At 42.0% G+C, this 25,589-nt stretch overlaps 1 protein-coding gene across 1 annotated transcript in view; it reads left to right on the top strand.

Moving 5' to 3' along the window:
- DNAH14 (dynein axonemal heavy chain 14) overlaps window positions 1-25,589 on the top strand; it is a gene marked incomplete at its 5' end in the record, with an annotated part of 183,029 nt that overhangs the window by 53,570 nt on the left and 103,870 nt on the right. The window contains 5 exons of the mRNA XM_025216414.1: window positions 845-970; window positions 1,907-2,035; window positions 5,053-5,193; window positions 16,381-16,548; window positions 18,994-19,164. Of these exons, the coding sequence (XP_025072199.1) occupies window positions 845-970; window positions 1,907-2,035; window positions 5,053-5,193; window positions 16,381-16,548; window positions 18,994-19,164 (735 nt within the window). The remainder of the gene's footprint in view (window positions 1-844; window positions 971-1,906; window positions 2,036-5,052; window positions 5,194-16,380; window positions 16,549-18,993; window positions 19,165-25,589) is intronic.

Raw genomic sequence — 25,589 nt, 5'->3', positions numbered from 1 at the left:
CCAATCCAGACCAACCCTAGAGCCAGCATGCAGAGCTGGTCCAGCACGGGTGCTGTTTACAGTGCACACCGCAGGCCAACCCTCTGTGCCATATGTGACCCCTATTTAAAGAGAATATCAATAATTTTCCAATCAAAATGGGAAAGAAAGAACATGTTTGTTAGCAGTGGTATAACATTGTGCTGCTCTACCTGTGGATGAGTGAACTTTCCTTGGTTAGCTCATGTGCAGAAATGTTAAATTATCCATGTATTTCATTATGTGAGACATTATAACTGTATTAAATATCTGATTTCTTACTTTTATTGGTAGTAAAGGTTGAAATAATTACCATTTCTTATCTGTCTGTTTAATCCAGTGGCCAGCCCAGGGCCTTAATGCACTCTTATGAAAAAACATGTCACTCAGAAAGCTTAAGGAAATATTTTTTGCTTTGAATAACCTTGTAAGAAGTGTTAATGAATATGACAAATATGAGTGACTTTTTTCAGATGACCTTTATTATTTTGCTGTACCTTTTAATCAGAAATCTAATAGGAATGCTTATTTTGAAGATGGGTATATTATGATCATCCTCCAGGAAGCCACATGCAAATAACATCATTATATGAAGGAAATATGTACTTCAACAAGAATTAGATTCTTGGTAACATCGTTAAATGCAATTAGTAGGTTTAATAACCACAGTGGAATATCAATAACATAGTGTGGAATAATGAGTACGATAAGATCCACTGTTAGTCAGATACAATTCTGACTCTTTATTTTCTATGACACAGCTTTCAAGTTGATCAAAAGGCCATATTCTGCAACTGGTAATATCACATTGTCATCTGAAAGTAACCAGGGTGTGATTGTTACCAAAATACAGTTTGGTGCCCATACCAGTGCTGCTCAAACCCAGACATGGATTCTTCAGAAATTAATCCTAAAAAGTAAAGATGTTCAGGGTGCTCCAAAATCCAAACAGGTAAATATACTGATCTCTTATAGTACAATTGGCAGTGCTAAAAGAAATTAAAAGGATAACAGAACTTCATAACCCATTTCAGAGGTGTTTTTGTCTAACTACTGTTGTGTTCTTTAGAATTCTTGGGTTAATATCTTTCATCTACTATTGTGCTTGCTTTCAATTATTAGTCCAGTAGTTCATAATTCTGGGTAGGAATTGGGTGACAGTGTTGTTTATAAATATTATATTAATAACCGTGTTTTTTGTTGTAATTAATTTAGAAGAATCATAGTACCTACAAAAATAACTACAGAACTTCCAAGACATTTCATGTAGCCAGACTACTCAATTAGCTAAATATTCTGATACGTCTCCAACAATGAGATGTTGCTGTCCAGTACCATTACTTTCTCCTTGGACATCATTCACAAATATATAATACATTACATCCAAATAGGAACTAACTAAATGCATGCATATATAATATTAATTTGTCTCAAGTTATTCCATGGTAGTGGTCCTTCCCTTGTCATCTTTTGCTATTGGAAATCTAATGTAATCTACCAACCTCACCCATGTATGCAAGACGAATGAGATGCTTCTTTCCTCAGAACCACTTTCTAAAGATTATATTGTCAGAGAAGCTGATCTAGGTTAAAATGAGAACATTGTCCCTATCTCTATTTGAATGAGATCAAGCATCTTTGGCTATGGCTTACAACTATTTGTAGAGTCTCATCAAACCTGGGTTCTTCAGATAATGATATATGCTATGAAAAAATACCTCAGTAGATACACAAGTTATATGTTTTAGAAAGAAAAGAATGTAGTGGATTCATAGCTACTTGCATGACCTGCCATCATTTCATGTTAATATTCAGTATTACAGTACAAGAAAAACAAAGTTCAACATAGTTTAGATATGGTTTTCAGTGTTGTTGTATTTATTCTAAGGTGCTAGTGTTCATTGATGACCTGAACATGCCAATGCCAGAGGAGTACGGTGCCCAGCCTCCACTTGAATCACTCAGGCAATTTTTAGATTTAGGAGGATTTTATAACAGTAAACAACTTGCATGGAAGGTATGATATGGATTTCATACTTTTATCAGTTTTGATAACTAGCTTATTTTCAGAAGTTAAATCTGTGGCATTAGAGCAGAAAAGTATATGACCCTTAATTTCCTGTTTGTTCACTGAAAGGATGAAGTTTTTAGGTGCAGAAACCTAAGCAGTTTCTTCAAGGAAAGTAAAGATCATTGTTTATTTATACACATTGACCATTGTTGAAAAGTATTTGAACATATGCCTAATAGGGCTGTGAGAAGCTTTGGTCTCTGATTTCAATTCAGTGGAGATTTGGCCCGATTCAGTGACTGGATTTCCGAATCAAATCAGAGGACCCTTTAATCTCTCTGAATCAAATTGGAACCCTCTGAATCAATTCAGAGAGATTAAGAAAGATTCGGAGATTCAGATATAGACACAGCTTTAAATGTTTTTTCTACATACCTCTAGGTAGCAGGTGGGTCATGAATGCTGCAATGCTGAGGCTCAGGGAGTGTCCCACAAAAACCTGGGAGGCTCCTCAGCACTCTTGGCAACAGGCCCGGAAGTGGATCAGAAGCACTTCTGGTCCACTTCCACCCCCCCAGCTCGACAGCTGGTACCTCCTGGGTCTGGGGGGGCACCTCCCCCCCGAAGAGCTGATTATCAAGCCAGAGGGGCCTTGCATGCTCCCTGGCAGACCCGGAAGTAAACCAGAAGTACTTCAGGTCCACATCTGGGTTCACCACTGAGCACATGGAGGGACCCCCACACTCCTGTGGGACGCTCCTTCCGCCCTACCATTGCAGCATTCACAAACCATGCTGGTACCTCAAGGTATGTAGAAAAAAAAATTAAAGTTGTGTCTGTGTCTGAACCCCTGATTCTCCAAATCAGCATCGAATCTTCAGATTCAGATTCAGCCGAATTGAATCGGAGACAGTGATCCAAATCAACGAATTAAATCGCTGTCCCTGATTTGGGCCAAATCCAAATCAAATAGGGCCAGCTTTGCACACCCCCAATGCCTAACTTTGGTTTTGATTAATTCAATAGGATTTAAGTATATGTTTAAATATAGCTATGTGTTTGAATTATTCCCTGATATTGAGACCATTCATATACGCTTGTATATGTGTGCACGCACACACGCGCACGCACATGCACACACACGCACACACGGATGAGATACATAGCTCCTTTTTTGACAAATAATAGCTTGAGTATGAGAACAAAAAGCATTGAGAGAACAGCTACCTGTCCCTGATAACAGCTCTTGTCTGACCAAACTTTCTTCTTCCTAGATTTGGAGTTTTGGCTGTTCACAGTCCTTGACCACCACCATAATCTCACAATCCCTATATCTCCCTGTTGTTGCTGTCTTGAGATAAGACAACAATCAAAGAATCTCATCTTCTCCTGCTTCAGGCTGTTTTTCTTTCTTATGTTTTCTTCTACCCCTACCACTAATTGCCCCTCTTAGACAGTAGCATAACTAGGGGTGGGTGAGTGGAGTACAAGTGCTGCCTGTCCCCACTTTCCAGTGCTTAGCGCAACACCTCTTCCCATCTCTACCCAGAACATAGAAATTGCTAGTTATACTTCTGCACTCAGGGTTCTCTGTAGGCCTATGCAAAGCAGCTAGTATTCACTTTGTATGTGGATTCGGCTGATTCAGGGGACAGTGATTCGATTCAGTAATTTGGGGCTGGGTGGGGCAGCCATGGTGGGGCTCGGAGAGCAGACGGGAGTTGGGGGCACTCAGGGGGGTTGGGGGGGCAGGCAGGGGCTGGGGCCTGGTGGGGGTCCACCCCCACCATGGTCCCCTCCCTCTCCTCCAGCCTCCCTCCGCTGCCCCCTACTTACCAGCACAGAGTCTGGGTTCAGCTTCCTGTGGCAGTGAGCAGGGACTGCCCGAATCTCCGCAGCTCTCTGAATCTTTCTGAATAAATTTGGAGGACAAATCTATTTGGACCTTTTTATTGGTCTCCTGATTCGATCTAGATTCAGAGATTCAACTACCGAATCGGGCCAAATCTCCTCCAAGTCAAATCAGCACCCGAAGCTTTGCACAGCCCTACTTATCTGCACATGACACACATGGAGTAAGTTCTCTACCTTCCATCCCTTTCTCCTTCTGATCCCCCAGTTCTACTTACTCTCTGAAACAGGGGGCAGATAACAGCAGCTTTTATTCCAGAAATAAATGCTCAGAAGGAAAGACAGGTTAAGAATAGGGGCTGAGCAGGGAGTATATATAGACATGGCTTCTTACAATAACAATTAGTTATTTAACTTTATACATTATATGAGAATTTTGCAAAGCTAACAGAAACTGTTCTTTTTCTTCCTATACATCTATATTTTTAACCTGTTTTTTCATTGAAATTTCCCCCTTCCTTTTTTATTCTTTTTTGCATTTTTTTTCTCTCTCTCTCTCATTTCACTTGTTCCTGTTAATTCAGAATTAGGTAAAGTGCAATTTCTTAGTCTAAAAGATAACTGTATACTTTCACCTATCATCAAAGAGAAACTTTATGTAAAAACTAGAAACATTTCAGCAGACTAATCAGAAATTTATGCATTCTAAAACAGTTCAACTACCCATGACTGTAGTCTAATTTTCCTGTCTTTGGTTAATTGTTAAAAAGGATACCTCAATTTTGTTTTGTTTGTGGGATCTGTTTTTGCTTGCAGGAGAGGTGTTTCTTTTTTTAATAATGATTGCAGATCTTTTTTTGGGGGGGGTCATTTTTCAAATAATTAGAATGTGGCCTGTTTTTTAAATACATTTAGAATTTTTACCATGAAATCACTAACATTTTTAGTATACTATGATGAAACTGTAGAGTTTTCCAGTGTTATACAGAACCTACCACATGATTACAAATTATTTCTTAGGGGTCTGATCCTCTTACCATTGAAGTAAATAAGTCCCAATACTTTCAGCTGAAACAAAATACAGACATTCAACTGGGAACATTTTTTATTACTTTTGGAGTTATGAAATGCACTTGCTATCATTGAATTTTTTCCTTTTCTAATTCTCACAGAATGTCCAGGATGTCTCCTTGGTAGCAAACTGTGCTCCTGCAAGTGGTGGAAGAAGTGAGATTAGCCCACGTCTTCTGTCACACTTCTCCATATTAGCTCTTCCTCAACCTTGCTTACAGTCCTTACAACGTATTTTCCAGGTAGCGGATATAATATTTTGATGAAATTATATCAGTGAATGAAAGTATGAAGAATGAATAGCTAATAAGATTTCAAGCAAAATATCACAAATAATTTTTCATGTCATAAGGCATTAAAAATGTAAAATACAAGGAAAGAGATTACTTGAAATCTCTTAAGAAATCCATAAGAGAAATAGATTTTTGTGGGTGATATCTTTTATTGGAAAAACTGCATGGTTGGGATAGACTTAGATATAGGCAAGCTTTTGAATGCAATGCATTGTTCTTTGGGTCTAAGGAAAAAGCAGGCACAACTACAGCTAAAACAGTCTGCAGGGGCATGATATTGGAGAAGATGCATTCACAGGAATAGGTAACAGACAAGAAAACTGCAGAAGAAACAATGACTTGATTCATGGAAAATCAAGACCATTAAAAAGGGGAGAGTGCATTGAACACCTGTGGAATGGAGAGAACAATGAGAGAGATTGTAATGAGCCATGAAATCAGTATCTGTGTTCAGTCCTCAGTTCTTAGTGTCCAGCCAGCTCCTGAATTTTTATTCCCAGGCTTGCTTTTTCTCGGCCAGGATGGCCAATCTCTTAGATAGGGCTTTAAACTAAGAATGTTGGGGGATGGGGAAATGCTAACTGGAGCCTACCCGGGGACTAATATACAGGAAAGCTCCATCAACAGTAAAGCCAAGCCACTCTTACGGGAGCTGAGAAAACAGCTCCCCTTCAATGCAACAGGCAGCCAGTGACCTCAGTAGAAGGACTTAGGTGCCTGTACACCAATGCTAGAAGCATGGCGAACAAGCAGGAAGAACCAGTCCTCCTGCTTTCCACTGGGCACTATGATCTAGTAGGGATCATGGAGACCTGGTGGGACTCCTCTCATGACTGGAGCTTACCCATAAAGGAATACATCCTTCACAGAAGGGTTCGGGTAGGGAAGAGAGGTGGGGGTGTTGCCCTGTGTGTGAAGGAGCAGTACACCTCCCTACAGGCCGTTGTTGGCCCCAAAGAAGAACAGCTTGAAACCCTCTGGGTCAAGCTCTGGGGGAGGTGCGGTGAGAGAGACCTGACTGTAGGTGGTGTGTACTACAGGCTGCCTAACCAAGAGGAGGAACTTGATCTAGCATTCACTCGTGAACTAATGGAGGCCGTGCGTGCAAGGGACATGGTTGTCAAGGGTGGCTTCAACTATCCAGACATGTCCTGGGAGAAGAGCTTGGCCAGCTTGGATCAATCATGATCCTTCCTGACCAGCACCAAAGAGCCTTCTTTGACTCAGAAGGTGCACAGGCCAACTAGAGGCAATGCAGTTCTTGACCTGGTCCTGGCCAAAGGGGATGACCTTGTGACCAACTTAAACATAGAGGGCAGCCTAGGCAATAGTGACCATGAAATAATTACATTCACAGTTCGTCGCAAGGCTGACAAAACAGATACCAAGCTCGAAGTCTTAGACTTCAAAAATGCAAATTTTAATAAGCTCAGGTCACTAGTAGAGAAAGCCCTGAGAGACCAAGGACCACAGGTAGAGGGAGCATGAGAAGAATGATCGTTCCTTAAGGATACAATCCTTAAGGCTCAGAGAAAATCCATTCCCTTATGGAGAAAAAGTAGCAGAAGGGTCAAAAACCCTCTTGGCTAAGCAGGGAAGTTTCAGCCCTCCAACAGAAAAAGAAAGAGGCATACAAACAATGGAAGCTTGGGACAGCCTCTAATGAAGCCCACGCTTGTAGAAAACAGATTAGGCAAGCTAAGGCAGAAACCAAACTAAAATTAGCTACAAGAATCAAGGACAACAAGAAGTCCTTCTTTAGCTACATAGGGAGTAAAAGGAAAACTAATGGGAGTGTGGGCCTGCCGCTCAGTGCCTCAGGATACCTGGTCACTACCACTCAGGAAAAAACAGAACTCCTAAATGACTACTTTGCCTCAGTCTTTTACAAGACCAAGGGGAACAACATGCCAGGTAGGGCACAGAACGAGCAGGGTGGGATTGACACATTCCCACCATTGCCATAGAACTGGTGTATGATCGATTAAAGAAATTAGACTTCTATAAATCAGCAGGACCGGATGAACTCCACCCAAGAGTGCTGCAAGAGTTGGCTGAAGTAATCACAGAGCCCCTGGCAAAGGTCTTTGAAAAATCATGGGCCTCTGGAGAAATCCCAAAGGACTGGAAAAGGAACAATGTTGTGCCTATCTTCAAGAAAGGGAAGCATGAAGACCCAGGAAACCACAGGCCTATTAGCTTAACTTCTATTCCAGGGAAAATCCTAGAAACATTCATCAAAGAGGCTATATGTGACAAACTTGCAGAAGGCACGATACTGAATGACAGCCAGCATGGCTTCATTGCAGGCAGGTCTTGTCTGACCAACCTCATTTCTTTCATGATCAGGTGACTTGTCACCTGGATGGGAGAAAAGCAGTTGACATCATATACCTCAACTTCCAGATAGCCTTTGACCTGGTATCCCACAAGGTACTGATCAGAAAACTGGAAGATATCGGGCTCAACTACGGGACCATCAAGTGGGTGCAAAACTGGTTGCGGGGTAGGACACAAAGAATCCAAATGGATGGATCAGTGTCGTCCTGGCAAGATGTGTGTGGCAGCATACACCAAAGGTTGGTACTTGGCCCAATGCTGTTCAATATCTTCATCAGTGACCTGGATGAGGGGGTGGAAAGCCCATTGGCCAAGTTTGCAGATGACACCAAGATATGGGGTTGTGCGGACACACCCGCAGATAGGCTACAGATACAACCAGACCTAGATAGGCTGGCATTTGGGACAGAACAAAACCAGATGAAGTTCATTATAGGGAAATGCAAAGTGCTGCATCTGGGAAGGAAGAACCCCCAGCACACCTACAGGCTGGACATCGCTAACCTGACCAGCACTACAAATGAAAGGGATCTAGGGGTAACAATAGACCCCAGCATGAATATGAGCCAGCAATGTGACACAGTAGCCACTGGGGCCAATAAAACTGGCATGCATCAATCGATGCATCTCCAGTAAATCCAAAGAAGTGATTCTCCCACTTTACTCAATGTTGGCGCAGCCGCAGCTGGAGTATTGCGACCAGTTCTGGGCACCGCACTTCAACAACAATGTGCTAAAGCTCAAGAGGGTCCAGAGAAGGGCCACCTGCATGATCAGGGACTTGCATGGCAAGCCATACGAGGAGAGGCTGAAGGTACTTGGACTCTTCAGCCTAAAGAAAAGAAGGCTGAGAGGGGACCTGATTGCTCCTTACTGCTATATCAGAGGCATACATCAGGGGCTCAGTGAACAACTGTTCACCAGGGTGCCCTGGGGGAAAACTACAAACAACAGCCACAAACTCCTGGAAGATAGTTTCAGGCTGAACATTAGGAGAAACTTCTTTACAACTAGGGTGTCCAGACTATGGAACAAGCTGCCCTCAGAGATGGTGCAGTCATTTACCCTAGAGGTCTTCAAGAGAAGACTGGACTGTCACCTGATGTCTTTCCTGCTTATGCAGGAGGCTGGACCTTCCAGCCCTATGATTCTATGATTTTATTAAGAAATTTCTGTTAAGAAATCCACCTCTATTTCAGAGCCTCAAGTTGAGGCAGACATTCAATATGCCCCCAAACATATTATATTTCACTGCTTATGAAACGCTTAAGATTTTACAATATTAATTCACCTTAAAAGCAAGTTAGAGAAAAAGTTCCTTGAAGATTACCATGGGCCATTCTTACAATAATTTCCAGTTGCAAGATTTTGATTGAAATAGCCTTGGGTGTGCTGAAGAAGAGGCTTAGTTTACATAAATAATCTGCATTTTAAAAACAATACTTTTTAAACATGTTCTAATCTTTCTCTCTCCTACCTCACTTGCAAACTACTCTACAGTTTTTCTCTATTCAATTTGACTGACATTGGGTAATCTGGGATTATCCAGGTCTGAAGAAAATGGGTTGGAGCAGCAGCAGGGAAAACTTCCCTTTATGTTCCCCACACTGGGCTAAACCAGTGTAGGTAAATTGGGAGGAGGAGCTGCTGTTCCACTTCTCTTGGGGACTGGGAGGAGTGTCAGGAAAAGGCTTTCTCTGTACCTTCCCCAGACTACGGTAAACTCCATCTGGAGAACATAAGGGGAGCAGAGGCTTCTGAGCTTTTCCCAGGGACCAGGAGGAGTAGAATAACTGCTGCTCTCCCACCTTTACCAGTCCAAGGTCAGCCTGGTCTGGAAACAAGTGGGGACCATGAGGCAGCTGCAGGCTGGAATGCTGCAAATTGCCCATAAATTACTAAGGCATATATGAGACGCTGAGTAAATCCCAAAAATGTAATCACAGAAAACCCATGGCTAGTAAGTGTATGCCAGATGATACTATCCACTTTCAAAAGGATTCAAGGGTGACTGCAGCCTTCGAAACATTATGTCCCAACTCTAAGAAGGAAGAAGCACCCCCAGCTTCTGTCCATTGGCAAGTTTCTTCTGTCTAGTAATAGAGTTGTCCACAAAGGGCCTCAGAGGTACTAAGATCAATGATGGAATCTCTGTCTCCTTTTCTGCTGTACCACAGTCAGGACATCTACCAGGAAGTAAGTTTAATACCAGGACTGAGATGCTGATAAGACCTCTCCAGGATCTCTTTTTATTCCAACTATTCTCCCCTTTTAAAAACAACCTCTTTTATTTTTTAAGTACCAGTAGTTCAGGCTATTATGTTCAACTGTTTTATCCTGGAAATTATAAAAAAGTATCCCCTGCTGTTTCAACCCACAGGAAATAATTTAGATTCCTGATAGGAAAATCCTGCTACTAGTTTAGGGTTCTGTCTTTTGGTGGTCCTCCTGCACATAATTTGCAGCATTGGCATCTCTTTTCAGAAGAAAAATATTCCAGCTCTGTATTTATATTGATAATTTGAGGAAGATCTCCACAGCAGGTGACTGTTTCAATTCCAGTAACGATATAGCTCTTTATCTTTTAGGTTTCAAAGCACATAGGCAAATATCCACACTGACTAACTCCTACCCTAGAGTTCATAAGAGCAGCATTAGACTCCAAACAGCCTACTTTTCAAAAGAGAAATTCTAAACAACAATGAGGCTCATTGCTCACCTTCAAGCTTAAACTAGCAAATCAGTAAAAATGTCTCAGACAATTTAGACCCATACTCTTATGCACTTGTATCATAGAGCGTGCCAGACTTAAACTATACTCCTGTCAAGGATATCTGAGAGCATTATATCTACCTAGCAGATACTGTATGGACATGATAACCCTGGTCCCACAAGAAGTTCCCTCTTAGACAAACTGTACTCCTCAAAGATGCAGTACAGTGCTCTTCTCTGTTCATACCACTATCTGACAATGCTGTGGAGACAGACAGTACCACCCAGGTATGGGAGACTTTATCTCAATCACCTTCAAATTCAGGGTTTATAATTCTGTCAAGAATCTCACTTTCACATCCTAGAACTCTGATTTCTTATCTGTCATGCAAGGTATTCTTGCCTCTTTTACTGGGACTCACAGTACAAATGCTGACAGACAACATCACTCTTATTCATTATGTCAACCAGTAAAGGGGGAGCAAAATCATTTACATTCTGTCAAAAAATTAAAGGACTATGGAATTATTGAATTACAAACCTTATCACACCAGCAGCTTTGTATCATCTTTGACTTAGGACACTTTGGTATGTCAAGTCTGCAGGTAACTCTGATGACAGTAAGTGGTCTTTAAAAGATGTAGATCACTGGGACATATTTTGCAAGTGTGGAGTCTCAAAGATGGACCAGTTTTCCATAGACTAAAACAGCCAGTATTAGAACATATGGTTCCAAATGGGGCTTAAACCTAGATTTCCTTTGGACACCAGTGTTGACCTTTCTCCAGATCTCCAGGATACTAAGGGTCCTGAGGCAACCATGACAGATCACAGGGAAGATGATTATATCACCAGTATAGCCCAGACAGTTCTTGGGGTTAGATCTAATGAACCTCTCAATACAGCTACTTTACCTGGTCTGCCTACTAGTCTCCTGGAAAACAGTCAGAACCAATAGCAACTTCTTTCTTCATGGCGACCTGGATACTGACTGGATGACATGCACTAAAATAAGCTGTCCCACTAAATTCAAAACATTTTGTTTCAAAGAAGAAAACCTTCAACCAGATTTCCACACCAGACTGACTCACAAAGCTGAATAGGAAAGACTTATTATCTAGGTCTTTCAACATTAGCTGCCTCTCTTTGCTTCACCAGTATTAGCAAATTGTACTTTTTGCCAGTCCTGAAATATTCTGTTCTTTTCATCAGCTACTTAAGGATTCTTTTATCCATGATTTCTACACATTGTTCTCCAGTCCATGTTATTGAGAAATGGAAAAAAATAATAAGAATCTGTAAGGGCTCACTGGTGTTCCCTTCAGTTTAGGAACCCTTTGTTCTTGTGACCTCAATATAGTAGGGTTGATGAGTCTATATTTGAGCTGTTAGCCACTGTTCCCTTATATAATCATAAATGAAGTGTATCTTTTAGTAGCCACTCTGTTAACTGAAACAGTAGAACAGATTCAGGCCCTCATGGCAAGTATTATATAATGGTTAGTAAAGATAGGCTCAGTCCAAGTTTCTATCCAAGGTTGTCTCTGAGTTCCATGTAAACCAATCCTCTTCTGTCTATTCCTGAAGACAGCTACACTGGTACATTTGAGGTAGCATTAGATCCGTCTTTTTACTTATGACAAAATTATTCAAGAATATGCAAACTATTTGTGGCTTATATTGAGAGTTGTATGAGGAAAGCTATATCCTCAGAAAGCTTATCTAAGTGGGTCTCCATCTATATAAGGACAAATTTAAAGTTAGCCAGCTTTGAGCCAATCAGGTAATTTCACTATGTCTAAGGTAACTTCTGCCACCTATTTGGTGACTGTCCATTTACCTGAAATTTGTAGAGCATCTGTTTCTTAGTGCATACCAATTGTGATGGGGCCATCTTACATTCATTATTTAAGGACTCCTCTTACCTGCCCCCAAAGAAATATGTGACCACTCATTGGTCAAGAGAGGTAGTTAGCCATGTCAGTCTGAAGTCAGTCAGAAACCAAAGTAGTCACCAGAAGTGAATGTGGCCAGTCACTTAGAAAAAGAAAAAAAAAAGAATGGTTATGTACCATACAATAAATTCTGATGTACTGTCCACACAGAATCCAGGACTTTCCTTTTCACATGCTACTACAGAGTCTTATTAATATGGGATCCTGTATTGGTAAAGAAACTGAAGGCACATGTTAGCACACTTGTGCTACTTTAATCTAGCTAATAGGAGTAACAATAGCAATAAAGATGCAATAGCATGAACCTAAGCACATTTTAATAACTAGAGTACATACCCAGGGGCCTTGGAAAGTTTATATGCTGCTAATACATGCTAACAATTGTACTGCAGTTAATATCTATGATAGCCAGAATAAACACATTACAATTATGATTGGGACAATTCTGCTCTGCCTCAGGTGGTAGTGTGCAGCCAACAAAAAGACGTATCTCACAAACAAAGGTCATATGCTTATCAAGAATGGAATCTATATGGACAACTTGAACCAAAGAACCACAGTTACTATATTATAAGTGTGGCAGAGCACCTTTGGTGCCTACCACTCTAAGGGCAAGAGCAGGTAGCAAGGGAACCAGCAGATGCGGACAGCCCTGATGAGGTGGCCACATGGTCACTGGATGGACCATGTGATTGCAGGAGAGGACTGAACAGCCCCAATTTTAGCTCAGGCATTAGGGCTGAGCCAGCAGTCTGCTGCTGGCAGCTGGAACAACATCTGGCTGAGCTGCTGCTCGGAACACCTTGGAGGTAAGGGAGGTACTATGGGGAGGGCAGGAAGTTCCTGGGGGCCCAGTAGAGTCCCAAGCCCCAGAAAGAAGGCTTGAGCCTAGAGAAAGCAAGCCCTAGCCTAGAAAGGGGGCTTACAACTTGTGGGCCTATGCAGAGGCTAGGCAGGCCCTGATTAGATAGGGCAGGGGTGAAATCAGAGGGCTCAGGTGAGCCCAGGGGAACTAAGCCTCATCCAACTTTGTTAGGGCACTAGGTCAGCCCAGCTTGTGGTGATGGCTCTATGGTGGGGCCTAGAGGGGGATCCCCTCTGGAGTATGGAGAGCAGTTGCTACCACACTGAGTTTCTGAAGCCCTCGACTAGTCAATGTAAGGGGGCCAGGGCTGTAAGGCTGAAGGGCAATTGAGCCCACCACGAGGGGCAGGCCAAGTCTGCAGAGAGCCATCTGGCACCCCAACTAGCCTGGAGGTGGAGCCAGAGCCTATATAGGCTAAAGGTCCTCTTGAGGTGGGGGATATCACAGCCAACAGAGGATAGAGGTCAGTCAGCATGCTGGCTGTGATGAAGAAGGATGCAATACTTCATGCAATCCTCTGGAGGGGAGGATTCCAAAAGGGGGTCAGTGTTGGAGATGATCCCAGGAGAGAGAGCAGCCCAAGAGCTACATTCAGGTCCCTAGAGAGAGAATTAGACCAAAGTCAGGTAGGCATGCACTGATCCTGGGTATGACTGAAAACTGCACTCTGCTCGGGAAGGATGGCCTGGTGGGGATGCTTGTGGTGGGGTAGCTCTCCAGAAATGCCAGGCCAGTTTCCTCCCCAGTGAAAAGCAGGTAGGGGCACCTTATAAACCCAGCTCCCACCATCTGGTGGGTAATTAAGAGCAGGGGGCCAGGCACGTCTATGGATACCTGAGCCTATGGGGTATCAGACCCCAGGCCCCAGGGATGGGGCATGGAATTGGTCCCCATGAGGGGACAGGAAGGGGCCAGGTATGTCTGTGATACCTGAGTCCCATAGGGGGTTCAAGACCCCAGTGGCCCCAGAAAGGGGAGCCAAGGAACCTAGAGTGGGGCTAGAGGCTGTCAGCCCTATGTGAGGCTTAAGGCCAGTGCCACATAGAGTAGGGAAGCTCGAGCAACCCAGAGGGCTTGGGGACCGGCCAGCATGAAAGTAGGTTAGCCCAAAGGCCAGAGAGGGGCTGCTAATGGAGCAGGACAGGAAGAGAGTGGCCCAGTGAGGGGCAGTATGAAAGAGGCCCAGTGAGAGTGGACAGAGTGAGAGAGGCCCCAGTGAGAGGGAGGTGGTATGCATGTAGCCCAGTGAAGGGCAGAGTGACAGGCCCAACATAGGACCGAATTTGACCTGGTCTTAAACCAGAGATGTGATGATAATCTGGATTCCATCTGTGAGGTATGGGACATGGTAAGGGAAGGTTGGAGCCATGTGTAAAGTCCTAGTCATCGGGGCATTAAATGGGCAGCCTCCCGCACTATTACAACGACTATGATAATAACAAGGCGTGGCAGTGAGACTGTGCAAACTACCCTAGGCAGGTGAGCAGGTCGGTACTATGACCAGGCCCTGGAGGTTGAGCCCTGTCGCAATAAGTAACCGTTCCCTCCTAATAAGCTACCAAAGCATAGCTTAAGTCAGCTGGCTAATGGAATAGATTTCTAGACAGAATCTTATGGAACCTTTCATGGACTATGTCCTTGGCCATTCTCCAGTGACGTATTAGCTATGGACTTTTTTTCCCACACTGCCATTCCTTCCTTTAAAGTTCTCATCATCTGCAATGTTTTCTGTGGGTGGTGGCAGTGGTTCTGTTCCACGTCCTGCTGTAGCACTCCACGGTGGCCCCAGGCTGGTCCTCTTCCCTTTGCCCCTGGAAGTGTTCCCATCACTTCTGCTTATGGCACCAAGTCCTCCTCATCTGAGCTGGATGAAGTTTCCATAGACACATGGCCTTCTTGCTCTGAACAGTCTCCCACATCTGGAACAAAGTCAGCATCCTCACTGCCTTGGGATAAGATTTCATCAGTGGATGTGTCGCTGTCATCCCCCGTTACCTGTGCAGGGCTTCAGCACTGAATATGTGCTGCCTTCTCATCCTGGACTGTAGAAAAAAAGAAAAAATTGATTACTGCTGAATGCATATAAATAACAATCAAAGACAAAAGGAAAGAGGTTAAAGTAATATATTTGGACTTTAAGAAAGCCTTTGTCTTGGTGTCCCATGTTGACCTCATGGAAAAATTGGGCAACTTTTGCCTCAACTATTCCATAGTCTGATGGCTGGGGAACTGGCTCTGAGGTCGGACCCAGAGAGTGGTAGTTGATGGAACCAAATCAACATGGCACTTGGAGCCTTGGGGTTCACCACTAGTCATCATTCTCAGACCTGTACTCCTTAATGTCTTCATAAACGATCTGGACACTGGAGTCAAAAGTGGACTGGCCAAGTTTGCTGACGACACCAAAGTTTGGGGAAGAGTCTCCATGCTTGAGGATAGGCTGGTGATCCAGTCTGACCTTGATAGGCTTGCAAGGTGGGTGGATGAAAACCTGATGGCATTCAGTACGGAGAAATGCAATGTGTTCCACCTCAGGAATAAAAACCGGCATCACGTTTATAGGCTTGGCAATGCTTGCTAGCACCATGACCAAAAGAGACTTGGGGGTCATAATTGACCACAAGATGAATTTGAGCCACCAATGTGATGCTGCAGCTGGCAAAGCAAACAAAACTCTGGCCTGCATCTACCAGTGCACCTCGAGCAAGACCCAGGATGTCATCCTTCCGCTGTACTTGGCCTTGGTGAGGTCACAGCTGGAGTACTGCATCCAATTCTGGGCTCCACAATTTAGAAAGGATGTGGAGAAGCTTGAAAGAGTTCAGAGGAGAGCCATGCACATGATCAGAGGGCAACAGAACAGGCCTTACGAAGAGAAGCTGCGAGCTATGGGTCTCTTCAGTCTGGAGAAGCGCAGGCTCGGGGGTGACTTGGTGGCAGCCTATAAGTATGTAAGAGGTGTGCATCAGGATCTGGGGGAACACCTGTTCACCAGAGCACCGCAGGGGATGACAAGGTCCAACGGTCACAAACTCCTGCAAGACCATTTTAGGCTGGACATAAGGTAAAACTTCTTTACTGTCCAAGATGACCCTATGGAGGTCCCTACTAGCCCTACTTTTCTATGATTTCCTAATAAAATAATAGTGAAAATTACAATTAGCTGTTTTCTATCATGTGTAGTTTGCTCTATTTCAGAATCAGCAGTATGGTTAAAATTTTCTTAAGAACAGACACAAATTTAGATTAATTTCTTTCTTTTAGGTTCATCTGGGAACATACCTGTATAACAATAGATTCTTATATGAGGTCCAGAAATGCAGTGATCTTTTAACATCCTCTTCCATAGCTATATACTATAATATGTGCCACAGAATGCTTCCTACTCCAGCTAAGTGTCACTACACATTTAATCTAAGAGATCTCTTCAAGGTATGCTACGTTACATTACATGTTTGTTATTGCCATAAAATATTTTGAACTTTTGTGCAGAATAATCTAGCACAATCATTGCAAGCAATGCTGTATCCTGAATCTAGCTAATTTTTTGGAATTTAATTGAATCTAGCCTTCCCATCTGGAGCCCTGCAGTAATTTGAACTTGGTGTTTAGGTACTACATAAAAATAGGTGTATAAATTTCAATTCTATCTATTCTTTATTTGCTTTGTTTATTTATTCCTAGATTAGTATGCCTCCCTTAATAATTGCTTATTAATACCTAAGGGAAAACAAACTATGGTAAAGGTAACACTCAAACTTTACAATCTTAAAAGTATTTGCTATGCCATCTAAGACTGGCATGCCAAAACCATGCTACCCTAAAGAGTTATCAAGGCTCAAATAGACCTTTGACCTTTTGATCAGTGGTCAAACACATTGCATTTTTTCTTAATATATAATTGTGTGCTTGTATGTAAACTGCATCTTACCTTTATTTAATTCAGTAAAAAAAGATGTACTGACATTATAAACAAATATCTAGAAAGTAAACAATTTTGACACGTTTCAATCAAGAATGACCTATTTTTTATTGTTTATTTATTGGAGTTATGCCTTCAGTTATACCAGGGTTGGATTAGCCTGAAAAATTATTAATTTACAAAGTTTACAAATGTAACAACATTAAAAAGTTTAATAAACATAATAGCAACAAGTATAAGATTCCATATAAAGGACATTCTAGGGAAATCAAGCTTTCTATTACATTCTAGAGTAATAAATAAGGCTCCTTTTAGAATTTGTAGGACCTTATGCTACCGGGTAAGATGGGGGCAGAGAAATTATCAAAACTGAAGTTGCCTCTAATTCTAGTACTATATTGGAAAGTCAGATCACATTATCTAGTGAGTTGAAAACTGTACAGTTCCCCAAAAAGCTTAGAACTTCAGGCAGTTATGTGCATTTCTTATGCTAAAGGGCAAGGCTGTCTAAAATATTATGGTCACTAGTGTGGCTTTTTCTGATAGCACTGTTAGGGCCAGGTGTGAATTGTGCTACCTCAGTAAGTACTCTAAAGCCATTCTATCTCAGAGGGACATACTTGCTGTAGTTGCTGTTGATTGGGGAACACATGTTACTTTGAATTCCCAATTTATCAAATCAAGAGCAAGACCTTATAAAGGGGGATAAGGCAAAATGCCACATTTATTGATGACGTGAATTAGACATAGAGGTTCAGACACACCACTCATACAGATGCACACAAATCATCATACACATCATTACACAGAGACATACACAAACCATTCCATTCAGATATTATAGTTACCAGCAGCAGTTTCTCAATAGGGGCACTGGGTGACCAGCCCAGGCCTATTGAGAGAAGATGGAGGTAGCAGCTGGAGCAGGGTGAACAAACGCATCTGTGCTCTGAAGAAAGCAGCAGTTGAGAGAGACTCACCCAACCCGGTATTTTCCACAGTCCTCTTTTATGGGGATTGGCATTCTTTGTTTTGCACTTTGGGGTTTTCCCAGATTCAATTTCTGTTTTTGCAGTTGTTTCTCATCCATCTTCTGCTTATCTCAGCCCGAGATCAGTTTGGTCATAAAAGTTAGTATCTCAGCCTTGAAGTGTCCTTGCTGCCCATCTGGCAGGATGTGTGCATTCCTCCTCATTATCTCCTTTGTGCCCTAGGCCTCAAAGGGATTCTTCAGCCATCTATTATTTAGTTTACTGACTGGTAACTTACACATTTGGCCCCTTGCTGCTTACAAACACAGTTAAATCTTCTTTTCCTGTCTCTATACCATTCTTTCACCATTCACCCTTTCACATACAGTCATTCGCAAAAGGGCATGCAGAGTTCATTCACTTACATCAAGCAAAAGAATACAAAATGGAGTTTTCAAGCTACTTACAGGACAAGACTAACATGGTTATATTTCACTACTATCACAATCTATGTTAACATCAGCTACATTAGTTCAGTTCATCATACACACATATCTGTTAGTACCCATGTAAGGCATGCAATTTGTATTCTCTTCCATGGCATACCACCTTCCTGGCAAGTGTCATAGTGAAAATTTGGTTGTAGCTGTGGGACTGCAGTGTCTCCATCCTGTGTGTGGGTAGCACAAGGTGAGAGGAAGTTTCTTGCACCTTCTTGGTCCCTTGATAGCTTATGGAGTAATTAGCAGCCATGTAGCTCTCTTATAGCCTATTTGAAGATGTAGGGAATGGGGCCATTATTCTGGAATGCTGTTGGCTTTTGTAAATGTATTTTGTAAGTAAGAAATATGCTTATGCTTTGGTTTTAATTAAAACATATGACACTACTGTTCATAAAGCTCATTACAATATTTAAAAAGAAATGTACCAACATGTTTGTTAGCAAATAAGTTAAACAAACACTGTATATAAAATTGCAAACAGGTGCTACAAGGGTTGTTGCAAGCCCATCGGTCAATTATTGTCTCAAAAGAAACCACAGCCCTTCTCTTTGTGCATGAAACAACCCGAGTATTCCACGATCGTCTGACTGAACTTGCTGAAAGAGAGATTTTTCATAATTTCCTGTCAAATGAACTATGTAACTATTTTAAGGTAAGTTTGTCTGTTTTTAATTTTTAAGAGGAATAATAATTTGTGGATTTGTTTTAAACCCATTTTTCTAAAAAGACTAGGAATCATATTACTATAAATGAAGGACACTCAGCTCCGCCATATTAAATACTGGTATCACTAAGAGCAGAATTTGACCTAAAAGTTTAAAAAGTTAGAATCTATTCCTACTGTCTCCTGTACTTTTAAGCATTCCTATTGATTTCAGGATTTCTATAGAGGAAGGCTTGTAAGATTGAATCCATAAATATTAGACACTCACCTATTGGATCTGTGATGGGAGAAAATTAAAAGGACCTCCCCCACATTGCACTTAGTTAGAGATGAGCATAGGCACTATGCTATGCGAGCATGCTGGGATTTGATTTCAAGTCATGCTTTCTGTTGATAGTGGAAAAATAATTCTTTGCATTTATCAACAAGAAAGATTTCAGGTAAGATGTATCTGGAAAAATTTAGAAATTTGACATCTTACTTTAGGAGCTGAAAATGAAATCATGAAGCCAGGAATGAGGAATAATAATGTATGCCCTTCCATTGATGTGTTGTATTATGACACGTTTATATATATTTAGCTTACTGCAGGAAATAAATGTTTGAAATTTATAGCAACTTAGTAATGTTTAAAATAATATGCAACATAATATTATTGGTTGTGAGGAGATTGCTTTCTACTTTACTTATTTTTCCAGGGAGTTCTCCCTCGTAAATACAGATGAAGCCTAGCCTTCTTCAATCTTACAAAATCGTAACTTAAGTTGAAATGCCTGCATCTTTAGATTCTCAGTTTTTCAAAGCACTCAGTAATTTGATCATATTGCACCAAAGTTGCCAATTATGGCCTACGGAACTATCGATGTGTATTTTAATATCCAGGACAAGATCTTCACCTGTTGCACATTGGCAGAGCCCTATTGGCCTCAGTAGAGCTATGGCAAATTACATCATTAAGGAACTAGCTATTAGAGCCATTCCAATCTACATTCATAATAAGAAAATAGCTTCAGTAGCCTGAAACCAACTGCACTACACTTTATGCTTAAGTAGACTCTTGGCTTCAAGGACTTTGATAATTTTCAGGCATTAAAGAAGAAGAAATCAGTTCTAGAGGTGTATTTGAAGTAGAGTATTCATCATCAGAGAATTAACAGTGCAAAACCAATCAGTGATATATTTATATGATTTTTATGTCTTATCTAACAGACTCTTTTTGTTATGTTGTCTCTATGTTCATGTCTAGTATGTATTTGTCTGACAAAATTGCATACTATTTTAAATGTTTTCTGTGTTTAGAAAAATTAATTGGAAAATTAAATGTATAGATAGCACCTGAATGATTAGCTCTTTTACATGGAACCATTATCAAAAACAATCAATTTCACAACTTATTTGTCTTGGCAATGCTTCTTTAAATAAGATGCTATTAGATAAAAATGTGTGTAGATTATAGGAATTGGGTAGAATAAAGGAATTGTGGGTAGATTTAAAGGAACTGTAAAAAATAATAAAATGGCAAAAATATGACTTAAACTAGTCATCTGTTTGTAAAGTATCTAATTGATTTGCTATCAATTATAAGTGGTTATCATTTACAGACTTAAGATTTTGTACTAAATAGAATTGATAAATGATCAATTTTTACATCATTTACTACAAATCTGTGTTTGAGTATGCTAGCAGAAATACATAATTGTATGTACAGTAATTCAACCTTTTTGATACCACGGCTTGTGCAAAATGTTCCGAGGCCTACTAGAAACTACAGATAAGTGGGCTGTGAAGGACCATGCTTAGAGTCAGCAGAAAGGTAGACTGTGGGACCATGTATAGCCCCTACATTTATCTATGTCCCTGAGTCATGCACAAAGTTACCTCTTTATCTACCCCAGCCCACCTCTCTTCATCCATGTCTGCAGTCCTACATACCCACCTCCAGCTCACCTGCATGACCCCACAAGCCACAGTCCCCAACTCAAGTTGCTTCCCCACAGCTTGCTTTCTCCTACCCTTTTGTACAGTACCATAGCCTGCTTCAACCTTGTGTACTGTCTTAAGGTCCTACAGTCCAGCCCTAGCCCCTCACACATCTTCACCACTCATCTATCCCCCAGCACCACCTGCTGCCCTGAAGGTAACCTCTGTCCCACCCCATTCACAGCCCTACAGTCTACCTGCCTCATGGTACTCATCTCAGATGTGCTGAAGAGATGCCAGAGCTAACTCTTCACACAAGCTAGTTCTGGAATTAGAGCTACACCTCTATACTCTGACCCACCCCAAATGTTCCTGCAGCACCAAAGAGTATTGCTCTGAGATGCCATGTTTTCAAACAGGAAGCAATATAGCTGCATTCAAGTGTCACTGCACACAGACTTAACTTTGTGCACATGTATAACTCCATTTACTTAAATGAAACTACACATGTGTTATCAAGCTATGGAATCAGTGCATCAGTCATCAGATATCTCTCTCCATGATTTAACTTCTTGGACTCCAGAACACCAAGAAGATACTTAAATCAGATGCATCCCTCTGTACCATCCTGCAGGATGTGTTTGCAGTCTGGGGCTATCCCAAAGTTAACCTGTCAAAAAAGTGCCATGTCTGTTCATCCTAAATTCAGGATATCTGTCTGATATCTTCCTAATACTGTTTGGAATGGATTCTCTACACAAATCTACCAGCTTTTCTGATCCCCAGAGTACTTTGTAAAGTCAAACAAGATTCAACCAACCTGATTGATCATGATAGCCCCAAAAAGTCCAAGGCAGTTCTTGTTCCCTGACATCCTGCACTTCTCATTTCGCAGCTCCAAGAGGTTGTTGCTCCCAGACCAACCATGTCAGGACAAGGGGAGGATACTCAAGTTACAGCTAAACTCTTTCCACTTTACAGAATGGATGCTACTGGGTAGTTCTTGAGTATAATCTTCCCCTCTTAATGACATATTGATAAGCAGCAGGAAAATCTCCATAAGGCAGACCTACATGGTCATATGGACAAGGTTTTCAGCTTTATGGAAACCTCACGTTGTGTGATGCAACACATGGCCCTTATTCCATGTGACACATCCCTGTAATCTTTCTCACATGATAGTGCTTTGAAGGTGTTTCTTCAAGATGTTTCTTCCAGAACAAGATTCATTCGAACTGTCAGACATTAATGTAATCCTTACAACAATGATGGGTCCACCTTTCAAATCTGGAAATGTCTTGCTGCCTATTTACTTGTTGTGCAGAGGTGCTCACTTCATGAAGAAGAGTAAGAGAGATCCAACCTGTAATGGAAGATCCTTTTACACAATGTTTCATCCAGACAAATCTCCCATAGGACTTATTCCAAGCTTTAAACAATATATACTCTCCAGTATCTAGCTGTATTTTTCCAGATGTCTCATTTGTTCACATCCAAAGTGTTATTCCATGCTCCAGATGTGAGAGGATTCTTAGCCTTTTATTTGCAAAGATAGTTCAAATCACCTTAACTCTTTATAGCCATAAGGGTACAAAGATATCCACCCAAAGGCTTTCCAGGTAGATTTCTGACAGCATTAGGCCAGACTATGAGATTGGAAGATATTCCACCAAACCTGAGGCAGCACCTGCAGCTTTGCTAAGAAACATCTCTACTGTTAATACAGGGATGGACAAAATATGGCCCCTGGGTTGAATCCAGCCCATCAGCTGATTGTATCCGGCCCACAGGCAGGCAGTCATCAACTTATGGCATCTGGCCTACGGGCAACTGGTGGCTCCAGCTCTGGCTGCTGTGTGGTGCCAGGCAGGCAAGGCTGTTTCCGCTGTGCCAAGTGGGTGACAGTGACTGCTTCCACTCAGCACTAACATGGTGGCATCAGCTGTGGACGCCAGCAGATGCCCCAGTCCCCACCAGAACCTGCCAGGTGCATCCACAGCTGATGCCGGCACCTGCCTGGGGCCGCTTCCACCACACCAGGTGAGTATTGGCTTAAACTGTGGACCATAGGTAATGGGGGAGGGGGGGGGGGGGCGCACAGGCAGGCACCCTCAGATTTCTGCACTGACAGCAGGGCACAGGGCTGCAGCCCAGCTGGATCCAGCACCGAGCAACAGTGGAGGCTGTGGCAGTGATGCAGTTTCTGTGCCAAAGGCAGAGCATGGGATGTGGGGCTGTGGCCTGGCCAGAGCTGGGGCCTGGCAGCAGAGGGGGCAGTGGTGGCACAATTTCTAAGCCAATGGTGGGGCGCAGGGCAGCAACCCAGCTGAACCAAGTGCCCAGCAGCAGCAGGGGCAGCATAGAGTTGTGCCCTTGGCACTGTCAACAGTTACGCATTATCTCTGCGGCGGACGAGGCTAGTAGCTTCCATGTCAGGGATGGGGATCAGAGTGTGCTACAGTTCCAGGCAGGGGGAGGGGGCCGAGGAGGAAGAGAGAGATGTGGCCCTTGAGAGGATACCAAAACTAATTAAAACTAATTAAGTTAATTAAGATGCCCCTCCAGCTAAAATAATTGCCTGCCCGTGTTAGTAAAAAGTTGTTTGTGCCTTCACTAAACAGAAAACGTTTCAAAGTCTTTAGATCAAATGTTGCATTTTGAAAAGTAGTGCTTCAATCACTGTTCTCCTAAGGCCATGAGTATGTGTGTAGTTTGAAGTGTCCATAGTGCTTTTGAAACACTCCAAACAGTGAGCATACAGATGTGCATAGCCAGAGAAGCTTCAGAAATGGTCAGGGTGCTTCAAAAATGACCCCTGAAAACAGAAGAAAAACTTTGAAGCACTTACTGAACCAGCTGCATGCTCCAATAGTTCTCCGAATGTCACAGTGCTCTGCTTTCCCTCACCCCCATGGGAGGGTAAGGAGGACAGACAGCTAATGAGTGCTCTCCTGTACATTGAGCTGTACTCAAGAACTACCAGAGGCATGCAGGGATTCCTTCTCTCCAGCCCCTTGTCTGGAGAGCGGTGCTGCTGCTTGCTTCTGCAGTCATTTTGAAATGTTTAGGAGGGGGAGCAGGAAGAGACAGAGACACATCTGCATGATGCCAAAGTGCATCAAATTAGAAGAGCTCCAGGATATGGAGCATTTCAAATGTATGTCTGTCCATACCCAAATTCTCTTGAAGCCTGTCTTTGTGTAGACTGGACATTTCTTTGGAGTAACCCATAGAAGAATGCACATATGGACAACGACTCAAAAAAGAAAAAGAAGGTATTTACAGTAACTAACATTATCTTAAGAAGTGCTGTTCACATGCATATTCTGAAATCCATCCTGAGGCATCAGAAACTCTATCGTTCTTCATTCCATTGGCAGAAAGCATGAGGAGAGAGACAGGTCACATATTCACTGTACAGATATAGCCAGTCAGAATTTTTTGTGCACAAGTGTATGAGATGTGTGTATCCAGTGAAACATGAATGTGGAAAATGCCTCCGAAATAACTTCAGTTACTATAAAATAAGTTAATTCTCTTTTCATGTCTGTATGTTTCTGTTGCTGAGCAGTCTTGCTTGAACAATAGAGTAAGATTAAAGAAATGGAGCCATCTACTGGACATTTTACTTGATCATGAAATTTGAAATTTGAAAATTCAGCAGCTTAAACATTTTCTTAAGTTATTTTAATATAAATTAGATCAAATAGTGAAAAATGAGGAATACTTGTTTTAGTTGTGTCACAATTAAGTCATTTTTAAGGACTAATTTTTAAACATTCACCTTTTTGAGAACCTATCGGCACTTTGAGATGCCATTTATAAGATTGCTAAAGGGACCTTACCACCTTCAGGAGGAATGTTTTATCTCTCCTTAATGTCTGCCATCAGAGCCAATGTCATGATTACAGTCTTTTACAGCAGCTACTTGGAAATCAATTTATGTTTTGTATAGCACTTCTTTCCTGACTATCTCTTGATCATCATAGCCCTGGTCTACCTGACCAACAAGTTAGTTCCTCTCTTGAGGTGCCTTCCCTGACTCAGTCTTGCCCTTATTCATATTTATAGTTATCATGCCTAGCCGTTTCTAGTTCCCACTATCCCTTTTCATGTTCTCTTGTTATTCCCTTAGATGCCTAGTCTAACACACATACGGGCCCATTCTCTTCTCCAGGGTCTTCATCTAATCCAGGTCCCTCATCCCATTCTCCCAGGTTTATTCTCTAAGTCTTTTTGTCACAAATCTCCCTTTGTCCATCCTCCCCCTAGCTCCACATCAGAACTGACTACCTTCCCATGCTTTCCTCAACAGTCCTGCAGCACCAGTCCCTCCCACTTCAGTTCCTCATCTGATCTTAGGGTTTCCCCAGCAGTTGTCAGGTAGTTTCTAGGATGGAATTCTGTTTCCTTTTGTGCATGTAAATAGAAGTTTTCTAGCTGCATAAATCACATTTTTGCCATTTAACCAAAAGTTGCAGTTCTTCTTTCCC

This window comes from Alligator sinensis, unplaced genomic scaffold (assembly GCF_000455745.1).
Source record: "Alligator sinensis unplaced genomic scaffold, ASM45574v1 scaffold138_1, whole genome shotgun sequence".
Taxonomy (NCBI): Eukaryota; Metazoa; Chordata; order Crocodylia; family Alligatoridae; genus Alligator; species Alligator sinensis.
The sequence above is the reverse complement of the archived record's forward strand: the minus strand, read 5'-3'. Positions and strand labels throughout refer to the sequence as shown.